The following is a 14,499-nucleotide window of genomic DNA, read 5'->3' on the forward strand; positions in this document are numbered from 1 at the left end:
ATTGCATAGTGGAATGCGTTAAAAACAAAATAACCTAAGAATGATCATGGAAACCTAGATCATTAATCAATAGAGACCTGGATTCAGAATTATACTCAAAATAAAAGTGGGAAATTGGATCACAGGCTGACCCATCCTCTGTGGAAATTCCTCAAGAAAATGAGTCTCAGCAGTGTGTAGCCTCCACGTGCCTGTATGCACTCCCTACAACATCTTGGCATCCTCCTTATGAGACGAAAGATGTTCTCCTGAGGGATCTCCTCCCAGACCTAGATCAGGGCATCAGTCAACTCCTGGGCAGTCTGTGGTGGAGTCGGTGGATGGAACGAGACATGACGTTCCAGAGGTACTCGGTTGGGTTCTGGTCTGGAAAACAGGCAGGCCAGTCCATAGCATCAATGCCTTCATCATGAACTGCTGACACACACCAGCCGAGCATTGACATGCATCAGAAGGAACCCAGGACCCACTGCACCAGCATATGGTCTGACAGTGGGTCTCAGGATCTCATCCCAGTGCCTAATGGAAGTCAGAGTACCTCTGGCCAGCACATGGAGGTCTGTGAAGCCCTCCAAGGATATGCCTCCCCACACCATCACTGTCCCACCACCAATCCAGTCATGCTGGAGAATATTGCAGGCAGGAAAATGTTCTCCACAGCGTCTCCTGACCCTGTCACGTCTGTAATGTGCTCAGTGTGAACCTGCTCTCATCTGTGAAGAGCACAGTGTGCCAATGGCGATTCTGCCATCCTGGTGTTCTCTAGCAAATGCCAATCAGGCTGTGCGGTGTTGCGTTGTGCGCAGAGGCTCCACTTGTGGACGTCGGGCCCTCATGCCACCGTTGAGTCTGATTCTAACAGTTTGAGCAAAAACATGCACATTTGTGGCCTGCTACAAGTCATTTTTTAGCACAAAGGAGCAGATGGTACAAAGAAGCAGATAGCAGTCCTGCTGCTGGGTTGTTGTCCACCTACAGCCCCCCTCCACATCTGGTGTACTGGCCTATCTCCTGGTATCTCCTCCGTGCTCTTGACACTGTGGGACACCGGAGACACCCCAAACCTTCTTGCTACAGCGTGTATTGAAGTGTCATCCTGGATGAGTTGCACTACCTGAGCAATTTCTGTGGGTTGCAGGCACTGCCTTATGATACAAGTGGTGAGGGCACTGACAAAATGCAAAAGTGACCAAAAATCAGCCAGAAAGGATGAGGGCAGGTAAATGGTCTGTTGCCACCACCTGTAAAACCATTCCTTTATAGTGGTTGTCTTGATGATTGCCTCTCATTTCTGCATGTTGTCAGTTCCATTTCCAAGTGAAATTGATTCTCAGTCAGTGTTGCTTCCTAACTGGGCAGGTTGATATCCCAGAAGTGTGATTGACTCGGAGTTGCATTGTATTGATTATCTGTTCCCTTTATTTTTTTTTGAGCAGTGTATGTTTTGGTATTGATACTTGTCAAATAAAAAAAAAGTGTCATGCTTTTTTTTAAATGCCCTTTATCTTTTCTTATACAGGGTGCACGACACCCCTTTGCACAAGCTGTCGGAAGGAATATTGCCAACCCCACAGCCATGCTGCTCAGTGCTGCTAACATGCTTAGGCACATGAGGTGAGTCAACTCCCTAAGCCTGCTTTATACTCTAGGAATGACCTCATCGCCTCAGGCACTTACTGCGGGAGTAAGGGTTACTAAAGTTGTTGTGGCACTGTCACACACATACATTTTGGCAAAAAGCAGATTTCTGTTTCTTAGCAACTGTGTGGATCTTAGAGATAGTCAGATGAGATTTTAAGGAGTAATTAACAAAGCTAGCAGTCATGTAAACTGTGTTTAAGAGACGGGAGACGTCCCTCATCTGTCAAGCATCTCTTTTAAGCCTGCCCCACAATAGAGGATTTTCAAATCGGACTTGATTTAAGAAACATGAGAAACGGACGCAACATACTGCGTAACCAATGTTTTAATCCTTTAATAAAGGAAGCATGGACTACACCAGAGCTATTCAACTTCAGAAGTGGGTGGGCCACAAAGGAAAATAGATAGAGTGCATTTCTTGATATATTTGGCTTCTGCGGTTCAATGTACGCAACCGGTTGTGCCCGGACTAGTGCCCGGAGCAGGAGGATCTGCTGTTCAAGAGACGAGATCCTTACGTAACGATACCAGGCTTTTCCAGTAGAAGTAGTCTGTCCGAGGCCGAGAGAGTATTGACCGAACCTTCCAGGTGACCCATATTTCTTTTTCTGAGCCCAAACTGAAACCCAATATGTATTTTGTACTTTTTTTTTTTTTTTTAAATACTTTATCTTTATAGCAAAAGCATTAACAACATACATAATATAATATATATATGTATATATATATATATATATATATATATATATACTTACAAACAGCAAAAAATAATCATTAGATAGTTGGTTACCTACACATTCATAGACACTATACAGATGGAAATACAAGTCAGTTCATTTATTTAAGGTTCTGTGGGCATCTCTTGTGGCCATAAACACAATCCATTTTTCCCAATATTGCAAGGAAAATTTAATTTCTCCCCTTGACGTAATTGAGCAGTAGGAAGTGATTCCTCTTCTATGCCAGTGTTTAAACCTCCCGTAAATCCCTGCAGGCTTGAATCCGGGGTCGAAAGCAACCCACCTCGGCAGTTTAGACTGTCTTTCAAGCAATGGTGATTTACATTCCTTAAACCAGATTTGAAGGGAGCGTTTGGGACTAGTAGAATGTTGCTTATATAGTATTTTGCTACCAAGTTTCTATCGGAATATCTAATTGTGAAATATCTAATAGTGAAATTTCCAGATCCTTCCATTTTGCTATATAATTTGCGTTACAGCAGCGTGCCAGCAGAGCCAATTGCGTTGCCTTATAGTAGTCTGACAAACATTGTAGTGATCTGTCCCCTTTCTCTTTAGACAGTTGCAGTTGTTTTGAATTGGATTCTTGGCCTTCTGCCCACCCATACGAATCTAGATATCCACTTATCCCATTCGTTAAATTGCATAGATGTAACCGTTACCGGCAGGGATTGAAAGATATACAAGGGTCGGGGAGTACATTCATTTTTATTGCTTCTATTCTACTGTGCAATTGAGACAGATCTGTCGATATCAGATATGATGTTTTTACTTATAGGGACATAATTGCATTCATATATTTTGGACAGATCTTTGGGTATATGAACAAAATAATACTGTTGAAAAATACAAAGTAAATGATCAATCAGCCTGGGATTTGTCCCCGAAGCATGCTGGGATGTGTAGTTCTTCATTAGAAGCAGTTTTGTTCCAGTGGAAATAACTTGTTTACATAAACAGCAAAGGTGTGTTTCTTGAAAGTCGGTTATTTTGCTCTTATTTTGGGGCTGGGTCCGTAAATCTTGCTCGCAGAGTGATACAAATGGTACCGTTAGAATCTGTGAATTCTCTGCTGTTTACATAATCACGCTGACGCTCCGGTGCCGCTTTTCAATGTGTGCGCTGGAACGGGTTTTTTCCACTCCTGTGGGTTTCCATCTGTGTTTTAACTGTATTTCATGAACATAAGAATGGTTTATATGAGCTTTTAGCTGAGTTTCTGACCTTTCTGTGGGTATGCAGCATGTCTATGTTTGTTAAAGTCAGACATGGTTTTATGTAGGGCTGTAATCAACCAAAGAAACTCTTGGTCGACTAAAGCCCTGAAATTTCGACCAAAAATCGGAGCAACCTTAGGAGCAACCTTAGCTTAGTGTTTTTAAATGATGTCATGTTTGTAGTAGATCTGTGAAAAGCAAACTGTTTCTTGTAAAGTTTGCATTCCACTTTTTTAACGTCATCTACTTTTGAAAATTACTGCCACACTGCTGATGTCTTTGACATTGATGTGACAGGAGGACTGACTGTAGCCTAAAATGAAAAGCTCAAAATTCACGTCTAATTAATGACAACGCTAATCTGTCTGTCGCTCATGAGCCACAGAGCGACAACAACGCACTGGGCTGGACTAAACAAAAATAGTGGAAAACAAGGGGGGTGTTTTCTGAAGACAAGCTGTTACCTGTGAAGCACGGGTGCTGTAAAACACCCATATTAGCATGTGGTACTTTCCTCCTAATGAAATTCACCATAAAATTTTTTATTATTTAATTTAATTAGTCGACCAGTCGACTTTGACTTTACAGCCCTAGTTTTATGACGCTTTTGTCGCTGCGTCTGACGCTGCACTCGGTAGCGGGGACATCATTAAAGAAGAGATTAACGATTAAAAAACATAACGCGTTAATGATGACTGTAATTAATTAATCACAATTAACGCGATAATTTGACACCCCCATATAAAAATACGTTTGGTAGCACTAACAGCTCATATCATGTGGCTGACTGGAAAAATAACTGGGAGTTAGAAAGGGCGTTTCGCGATTCTGTTTTCTCAGCCATGACACAGGTTTGTGACTCTGAGTATCGCGATTTCGGTTTCAATACGCATATCATTACAGCCTTAGTAGTTATAGCTTAAAACATTTTTTTTTTGCACATTTAATTCATATCCCACCAACCTAGAAATGTTAACTTCTGGCGCTGTTATAAGTAGCAACACATCATCCGCGTATAGATAAATCTTTTGTTCCAAGTTTCCTACCCTTATTCTGTTTATTAACGTGTCGTCTCTAATTGACTGTGCTAAGAGTTCAATAAATAGAGAGAAAAAGGCAGGGCTGAGAGGACATCCTTGACGACAACCTCGCTCTAGCTCAATGGGCTGCGAGTGATGTACGTTGATTTTTATTCTGGCATCTGGAGAAATGTATAGGGTTTAAAAACATCAAATTGATTCATCTTTAAATCCAAATCTTCTCAGTGTCAGATAAAGGTACTCCCAGCGAACTGAGTCAAATGCCTTTTTCGGCATCTAAACTGAGAGCTACAGCTCTGTTATTCCCCTTAGACACATGGTTAAGTACATGCAGCACCCGCCTAATATTGTCTGGTGTCTGTCTATCACGCACAAATCCTGTTTTGTCTGGATCCACCATTTCTGGTAATATATTTTCGAGTCTTTTAGCCAGTATTCACTCGTGATTATCTTATAATCAATATTCAGTACAGAGATTGGTCCATATGCGCTACACTCTTTTTTATCTTTGCCCTCCTGAAACTGAAATTATTGCTTCCCTCCACGTTCTTGGTGGGTCACCTTCCTTAAGTGTGTGGTTGAAGCAGTCCAAAAGTATAGGCACGATTTGCTCTTTGAAGGCCTTATACCATTCGGTACCAGAGCCCCCCTTTAAGTGCAACCTGTAATAACCGTAATCCAAGGTTACATTTGTAAATTTGTGCACTTTCAAATTCCAATCGCTTTTCCATAAAGGTCGGTCAACTATATTTATATTACAGGGTAAGGGCATCCCCACACAGTAACAAATCCCCCCATCCCAGAGTCGTTAACATTTTGAACTAGACTGTAACATTCAAACAAGTGTCCACTCTTATGATGTGAGACCATTCACCGATTGTTACCTCCTGTTTCCCTTAACACCAGGTATGTCACGGCCGCTGAAATCCTCGCAGCCTCTCCTTAATCCGGCGGTGGTGTCTGAAAGTGTATTCCCTTTTCCCTTAAAAGTCTCCTAATCTGCACATACTCCTTTCTTTTTGCCAACGTTTCCGCAGGGTAGTCTTGGTCGAAATACAGTTAGGTCCATAAGTATTTGGACATCGACATAGTTCTCTTTATTTTGACTCTATACACCACTACAATGGATTTGAAATGAAACAAACAAGATGCTCTAATGGTACACTTTCCGCTTTAGTTTGAGGGTATTTACATCCAAATCAAGTGAACGGTGTAGGAATTACAACACTTTATATATGTGCCTCCCACTTTTTAGGGGACCAAAAGTAATTGGACAATTGACTGAAAAGCTATTTCATGGACAATTGTGGGCTATTCCCTCATCATTTCATCTTCAATGACACAGGTAAAAGTTCTGGAGTTGATTCCAGGAGTGACATTTGCATTTGGAATCTGTTGCTGTTAACTTTCTATATGAGATCCAAGGAGCTGTCACTGTCAGTGAAGCAAGCCATCATTAGGCTGAAAAATCAAAAAACACCCATCAGAGAAATAGCAAACACATTAGGTGTGGCCAAATCAACTGTTTGGAACATTCTTAAAAAGAAAAAATGCACCGGTGAGCTCAGCAACACCAAAAGACCTGGAAGACCACAGAAAACCACTGTGGTGGACGACAGAAGAATTCTTTCCCTGGTGAAGAAAAAGCCATTCACAACAGTTGGCCAGATCAAAAACACTCTCCAGGAGGTAGGTGTTTGTGTTTCAAAGTCAACAATCAAAAGAAGACTTCACCAGAGTGAATACAGAGGGTTCACCACAAGATGTAAACCATTGGTGAGCCTCAAAAACAGGAAGACGAGATTAGTATTTGCCAAACAACACCTAAAAAAGCCGTTACAATTCTGGAAGAACATCCTATGGACAGATTAGACCAAGATCAACTTGTACCACAGTGATGGGAAGAGAAGAGTGTGGAGAAGGAAAGGAACTGCTCATGATCCACAACATACCACCTCATCAGTGAAGCATGGTGGTGGTAGTGTCATGGCGTGGACATGTATGGCTGCTAATGGAACTGGTTCCCTTGTGTTTATTGATGATGTAACTGCTGACAAAAGCAGCAGGATGAATTCTGAAGTGTTTCCAACAATATTATCTGCTCATATTCAGCCAAATGCTTCAGAACTCATTGGACGGCGCTTCATAGTGCAGATGGACAATGACCCAAAGCAAACTGCAAAAGCAACTAAAGAGTTTTTTAAGGCAAATATGGAATGTTATCAGTCAATCACCTGACCTGAATCTGATTGAGCATGCATTTCACTTACTGGAGACCAAACTGAAGGGAAAATGCCCCAAGAACAAACAGGAACTGAAGACCGTGTCAGTAGAGGCCTGACAGAGCATCACCAGGGATGAAACCCATTGTCTGATGATGTCTATGCCTTCCAGACTTCAGGCTGGAATTGACTGCAAATGATTTGTAACCAAGTATTTAACAATGAAAGTTTGATTTATGATTGTTTAGTTTGTCCAATTACTTTTGGTTCCCTAAAAAGTGGGAGGCACATATAGAAAGTGTTAATTCCTACAACGTTCACCTGGGAAGTAAATGCCCTCAAATTAAAGCTGAAAGTGTGCAGTTAAAGAACATCTTGTTCGTTTCATTTCAAATCCATTGTAGTGGTGCATAGAGCCAAAATAAAGAGAACTGTGTCGATGTCCAAATATTTATGGACCTAACTGTATATCCTCCTGTCACCATGGTAAATCTCTCTTCTTCCAAGCTGAAATGGAGCACCAACTCTTGTATTATAACTCCTGAAAATATACGACCACCGACCTAGGTTGTGCCTCTTTCAGGGGTTTCGGGCCTGGTGCTCTGTGACACCGTTATATTCCAAGTTCGACTTCAGCGAGGGGCTGCAGCTCTTTTTTGATAATGTCAGTAATTAATTGCTGAACATCATTTTCCTCAGCCCCCTCAGGAATGCCATAGATGCGCATGTTATTACGCCTCGAGCGTGCTTCCAGGTCCGTTAGGTTGTTGGCCTTTATTTAGGGTGATGGGGTGATAGGGAGATGGGAAAAGTGTGGTGTGTTTCCCTGTGTGTTGGTGTGTTGCTGGTGGTAGGTGTGCATGTGCACACTGCCCCAGTCAGTGACCAGTCTCTGCATCACATGTCAAAAACGTTATTGTTACATCCAGGAGGAAACTACTAGCCACATGATAAACACATTCTCATGCATAAATACAGGTGCATCTCATTCAATTCGAATATCATGGAAAAGTTAAATTATTTCAGTAATTCAACTCAAATAGTGAAACTTTTGTATTATATACAGTCAATACACACAGACTGAAGTAGTTTAAATCTTTGGTTCTTTTAATTGTGATGATTGTTTGCTCACAAGAAAGCAAAATTCAGTATCTCAAATAAATAGAATATGGTGAAAAAGTTCACTATTGGGACTTTATAGTGTCACACGCTGATCAGCTAATCAACTCAAAACACCTGCAAAGGTTTCCTGAGCCTTCAAATGGTCTCTCAGTTTGATGATGACAAGGCTACACAATCATGAGGAAGACTGCTGATCTGACAGTTGTCCAGAAGACAATCATTGACACCCTTCACAACGAGGGTAAGCCACAAAAAATCACTCCCAAAGAAGCTGGCTTTTCACAGAGTGCTGTATTCAAGCATGTTAACAGAAAGTTGAGTGGAAGGAAAAAGTGTGGAAGAAAAAGATAACCAACCGAGAGAACCGCAGCCAGTGATGGTTTGGGGTGCAATGCCATCTGATCACCTATTAAAGGTCTGTTTTTTCTGGATGTGGACATGTCAACAAGGCAGTTGTGGTAACCTCTTAATGTTCCACCTTAATGTGTTGCAGTCTGGAGTATCATTCCCAAATGGTGTCCGATGCTGTGAAGAGGGTCATCAAACAAGGAAAGGTCAGTATGTGAATGTTTGCCCTACTTTAACTGACACCACCTGGTGTCAAACATCACTAACACTGACAGACCAGTCTTAAAGTTCCTGTAAAGCAGTAAAAACATGTTTTGAATTTAGCACACCGTAAAAACAAATGTTATTAGTCATTCAGCAAAAATGTGAATGATAAAAAGTACATCAAATTAACAGTGTTCCCATGGGTTCTTGAAATCCTTGATAGTTTGTCAATTTAGAAAAAAAATATTCAAGGCCCTTAAAAGTATTTGAAAACTGCCCTAAATGACATGGGTCATTGAAAGTGCTTGTATTTTATGCAAGAAAGAAGTGAAGTTGATATTTAGGTAAATGTCTCCCTTGTTTGTTATGACGCCACCTACTGTTTCATGCCCTGCATTGCTTGATGTACATAGAGTAGGCCTACGCAGAACTAAAGTTGAGTGGTAATTACTAGCCGTATTGTGGACACTGTAAACTGTCTCTCTCCATTGGTGACATGTGATTCCACTTAGAAAAATTAGCTTGAAATGTCGAGCCAGAGGGAGCAAATTTTGCAAATTCCAAGATCTCACCAAAGAAAATTACAAAGACTGGCTTGACCAGTGGGGCAATCATTTGTCCAGATGCAGAGCATGCTGCTGGTAAAAATCTCCTTCCATGAATTTGACTGTCCATTAGACTGTCTCAGTGCTCTCGGGCAGAAGAGCGGAGCTGCTCGGCCTGTCTTCCCTTCATTGAAAATGAAGAGTTGGCGCGCGCCACACCTGACAGTTGGAAAAATTCAGAGGTGCGCGTATTATATATTATCTATTTATATAATTGTGACATTCATCAGCCCATGCCTGCAGTAGAATGAGTGCAAATGAAATGAGTGAGAGCTCTGTCACGTCCATCAACTGCTCAAACAGTTTCTGACCCACAAATGCCAACTGCTCCTCGGAGTGTTCCAGAGCCTTATTCTACACTTGTGTGTCTTAGCTTCTCTTTCAAGGATCAAACGTTTGTTACCAGGGTAACTATTATTTCTTTATTTTTAGCTGCTTAAAAAATAAATAAATAAAATAAAATAAAATAACCACCAACAGTTGCATGCAGTGGGTCAACCTTTGTCCTTCGGGTTTCTACCTTTCTGCAAAAATTGCGGTTAATCAGTTTTTAGTTTTTTGTCTTGAGTCAGTCTAATTTGTTTATCTGTGACTGCGTGGTCCTTGTGGCTGATGTATCAATGAGAACAATTGTATTGTTTTAAGGAATGTTTGTTTGAAAAGCATAATTTGCCTGCTTGCTCTGAAGTGCCCTTCCTATCCCCTTTTCCTCTGTTTTTTGACTCCTCCTTGTACCCCATTATCCTCTGTGTGTGTGTTTGTGTGTGAATATGTGTGCACATCCCAGGTACGGACACGAGACCTTCGCGGTTATTCTACGACTGGTGACTTTGTGCGTGCTGTTGTGGAAAACCTGCGCCACCGGCCTATTAAATAAGACGTTTGATCACATGTTTTAACATAACCTGGACTCATGTTCAAGGGATAATTCACATTGTTTTGAAGTGTGGTTGTATGAGGCACTGACAGTCATCAACACGGTGCAGGGCTGAAACTGACATTAGTACACTCGTCTGTCTCCTTTGCCAAAGTCCATGAGAAAATCACAGGAACTGCTGACTCATTTGGTAAGTTTGATTTACTGAAGTAAACCCCAATAAAATAATTTTTTAAAATGACCAATTTAAGCTTACTGATGGAGGCAGCAGTGGATCAGCAGCTCCTGTATTTTATCATGTTAAAATGTTTATTTTCTCTAGGGCCTTTGGTGTGGGACAGTGAGCAATCCTTCACGGTTGGTGGCCATATAGTCTTATAGTGGTAATCATATATTCTTATGGTATCATAGATTTAAGCTTGCATATACTTTATTAGATGAGCCTTTTGTCAAGTGGCTAAAGTCATTTTTTCCTGTGGCCTTGCTGGCAGCCATTTCCACTGAGCGAACCACCAGCTGGTTCTAAGTGCAGGCGGGAGCACAGAGCAGTCAGTGCTGCATGTCACTGCTTCGTCCAATCATAAGTGTCAGTTTGTCAAACAGTCATTTACATGCTCATGTTTCGGATTTGCTCATAGATCCAATAAATCCAGAGATGCCTTGTTATATTCTTGTACTTTGTCTTGGCATCATCAACATCATGCAGCTTCATCGTCTGTTGCCCCTCTCTCCATGGACACCAACAATCCACATCAGTTTGATTTGATTTTTTTTCTTTAAACGTGTTTTACTGCGAAAAAAAAGTGGTGTCTTCCTTCAGCTGCTTTCATGTGCTTGTGCTTCCTTGTGTATGATTGTGGTAAAATACTGTATGTCAACACCACTGGCTTTATTCCTCATTACTCACAATTCAGCAGTCTAATGACGGAATGTCTCATTGACTTGACCTCCATGACAATTGTGTTGCTTAAGGTTTTCAGTTTTTTTGTTGTTGAAATAATTCTGTAAGTCATTATTTGAAATGTGAAATTATCAGGTGTGATAACAAATTATAATAGTTTTACAACAGGAACACAAGGAAAACAAAATTTTAGATATTTGAGAAAAGGCTCCTCTAATAAAACCTACAGCCACTCAACTCCATGATATTTTAAAAATATTTTTGCCTCTTTATCTCCCCCGATATGCTGCGTTCCACCTGTAGTCCAAACTTGGAGCAACCCCACCAACCCCAACATGGGATTCCAATATGGCTTCCACCACACAAACACTGCTGCCTTTACCGTTAATCACTTCTTTCATATTGCTTCACAGTAAATCAGTTGTATACATAGTGAGTGTTCATTTTCTTTTATTTGTATGTTGCTCTGCTGTTTGTATGTGTGCCACAAAATACCATAGATGGTGCCCTATGTTTTCTGCGGTATGGAGAACATAGACATAAATTATGTGAAATCTTGCCCAATTTGCCGTAATTCATCAGATTATTTTTTTTGAGAGAGAATCTTCTCTTCACAACAATATCCAAGCGACCAACAGGTGGACCCATCAGTCTGTGAATGTGTTTTTGTCTTGAATAAATTCATATTTATATTTAAACATATCCAGCGACGTTTAATGCATGACACTGCTGCATCAGTCAGCCGTTTTCACTTTGTGTGTCGAGATGACTCCAATGTGGTGATGGAAAAATATATAGTAAATACTGTCTTCTCAGGGAATTGCACTAACAGTAGCTCACAGATAAATATTAATGCCTCAACAACAATAATAAATAAAAACTGCAATATAATCATGTGTTATAAAGTATTTGGTTAATACAGTCCTTACAGGCGCAAAAAAATCGGTCACATTCATTCAAATGTTTTTCTGTCACAGGATTGACATGATAGTTTATGATGATAATTAATAATTTTAATAGATTTACATCAGCGTTGTTACTTTTTGTGGGTTTGGTCGTCAGAAGTGGTGCCATATTTGCAGCCTCCTCACACCTCTGAAGTTAGTATTAGAGATGCACAATGTTGGACACTGTCGATATGTGATATGCTGATATTTTGGGAGCAGTTGGGCTGATTATTATATATACAGTATATATATATATATAAATCAATATATATTTTCCTTTTGCCCAAGTGCAGAGATCATATTTTTGTCTTTTCTCTAGTGAAATTATTTGTCATGCATTGCAGCAGGTGTTTCAGTCAGTCAGATATCTGATAATACATTTTAAAGCCAAATATTGTATGATAGCAATATTGTGAATCACTAGTTTGAATGTTACATTTTTAAATTCTTTTTTTTTTAAACTTTATTCACATTCTAATTTTACTCACTCATGGTGGACATTGTTTACCTGCACCAGTGTAAAGTGTGTCATGTTTCATTTTACTTCCATGTTCACCAGGAATCTTGACATTTCATACTTAATGACAAATGAGATCTGGTCACGCATGTGGTGTGATCTGAAATAAACGACTTCCTCAGAAGTGTCAGATACGATAATGTTTAAATCTAATTCAAAAGGAAAAACCAGTTTCATGTTTTATCATGTTTATCAAACTGTCATTGTTCAAACACAGAACACTTACTGAACACAGAGTGTATATGAATATATGCTGTATAATCCACACACTGGCTGTGATACTGCATGTGGACATGTGTCGCTGCAGCTGTGCACACAGTAACACGCTGTCCTTATGTTTGCAACAGGTGCGCACCGGAGACCTGGGGGGCTACGCAACCAGCAACGAGTTCACCCAGGCTGTCATTGCTAACCTGGCAGTCTGAGCGCTGTGTTTGAAGATCTGTCATCTGCTGAAACGCACACACACTTTCGCTTTTCCATTTACCTCCTGTTAAATGATCTGTGGAACGACTGTACACATTCTGTCAAATATTTACACTTTTTTACTGAAGAGGATTAGGGCCACGTTAGAGTGAATCGTTTTTGGAAAAGTACATTTTCCAGAATTTCTGATTTTTTTTTTTTTTTTTTTTTTTAAATTCTCAGAATAAAATTATAATTCTGAGACTAAAAAAAGATTTGAGTAGAAGTGCATTTTTATTTCAAAATTCAGAAAAGAAAATCTGAATGTTAGGATCTTTTTTTTTTTTTTTTTTTTGTAATTTTGTTTCCAAAAGAAATCTTCACACGTGGCCTTAATCCTCAGCACAGTAAATGCAGATGAATAGCTGAGCTATTGTAGATATAAAGTACAAAATACTTTTTTAAGTGTGTTGCAGATTAAGCACCATTCACATTCTGTTCTCTGTCATTTATATTTAAAGCTTTAATCTCTGTCACCACATGATATACTTTCATATTATTATTATTATTATTTATTAACGTTTTATTAGCTTTAATTCCTCTTTAATGTCTTTTGGCATGCTGCTGCTCTCACTCTTCATGATGACAGCCAATGTTGCAGATCTGTAGGAACAGAAACTAAAGGGTCAAAATAAAATGATCAAAGTATTGGATCATATGAACATTTCATGTCTCACCTTTTCTGACCAAAAATATATGCAATTTATGACGTGATAATTGGAAATATATTCTTTAGTGTTCTTTGTAGAGGTCAAGTGATGCTGACGCCACATAATGCAGATTATTTTTCCATCGGATAAAATATAACAGTTTATCCATAAGATCATACAGAAATATGACTCTTTATTTGACACCACATAGGTCTGTCTCTGTGATCAATCGATTGACTACTAAATCAATAGCCTGCTATTTTGATAAAAGACTAATGGGCTTGACATTTTTAAAATGCTTAATTTCTGGGTGTCTTTGCTCCTTACAAATAAATCATTACAACCGAATAATTTTGGTTTATGGACAAAACAAAAAAAAGACATTTTAGAAAAATAATTTCCTGGTTTGGGTAACACTGATCAGTATTTATCAACATTTGTGCCTGGATTACCTGCTGGTCAAAACCATCCTGCCACACATCCATCAACACCTGGACCCCCTCCAATTCGCCTATAAGGCCAAGAGAGGCACAGAGGACGCGGTGGCCTGCCTCAAATATGCAGATGATACAGCTATTCTTGGCCTCCTCACAGACACTCACTCAACACAACACTCACTCAGTGGCGTGGAAACAACTTTTTAAAGCTCAAAGTCAACAAAACAAAAGAAATGGTCTTTGGCTCCCCACAACTCCATCCCCACCAACAACGAAACAGTTGAGACAGTAGATCATTTCAAATACCTTTGACTCACTATTGACAACAACCTCACCTTCGAACAACACAATAGTCATTCACAAAAAAGGAAACCCGAGACTGTCGACAGTGCGCAAACTCAAAGGACTTCATGTTGCCCCTCACCTACTTCTACTTCTGTACACCAGCATTGTCCAACCCATTCTACTGTACTGTTCCACATGCTTTTTCAATATGCTCACTGTAAAAAACCGCAATAGACTCTTTCAGACAACTAACACTGCCACCAAATTCATTGGTCTGCCCA

At 39.9% G+C, this 14,499-nt stretch overlaps 1 protein-coding gene across 4 annotated transcripts in view; it reads left to right on the forward strand.

The window, feature by feature from the left end:
• Positions 1–13,469, forward strand: part of idh3b (isocitrate dehydrogenase (NAD(+)) 3 non-catalytic subunit beta) — a 28,017-nt gene extending 14,548 nt beyond the window's left edge. Inside the window, exons 9-11 of one of the 4 annotated variants that reach the window (XR_014593076.1) lie at positions 1,520–1,614; positions 8,476–8,536; positions 12,729–12,801. Coding sequence is in view for 3 of the 4 variants with exons in the window: in XM_083905738.1 (XP_083761864.1) it covers positions 1,520–1,614; positions 8,476–8,536; positions 9,927–10,016 (246 nt within the window). In the remaining variant the exon portion in view is untranslated. Of the gene's footprint in view, positions 1–1,519; positions 1,615–8,475; positions 8,541–9,926; positions 10,095–12,728 lie in introns of those variants that run through there. The other 3 variants (XM_083905736.1, XM_083905737.1, XM_083905738.1) reach the window with 3 other exon arrangements.
• The last annotated feature ends 1,030 nt before the right edge of the window (positions 13,470–14,499 follow it).

Source organism: Microchirus variegatus (assembly GCF_963457635.1).
Source record: "Microchirus variegatus genome assembly, chromosome: 19".
Classification (NCBI taxonomy): domain Eukaryota; kingdom Metazoa; phylum Chordata; class Actinopteri; order Pleuronectiformes; family Soleidae; genus Microchirus; species Microchirus variegatus.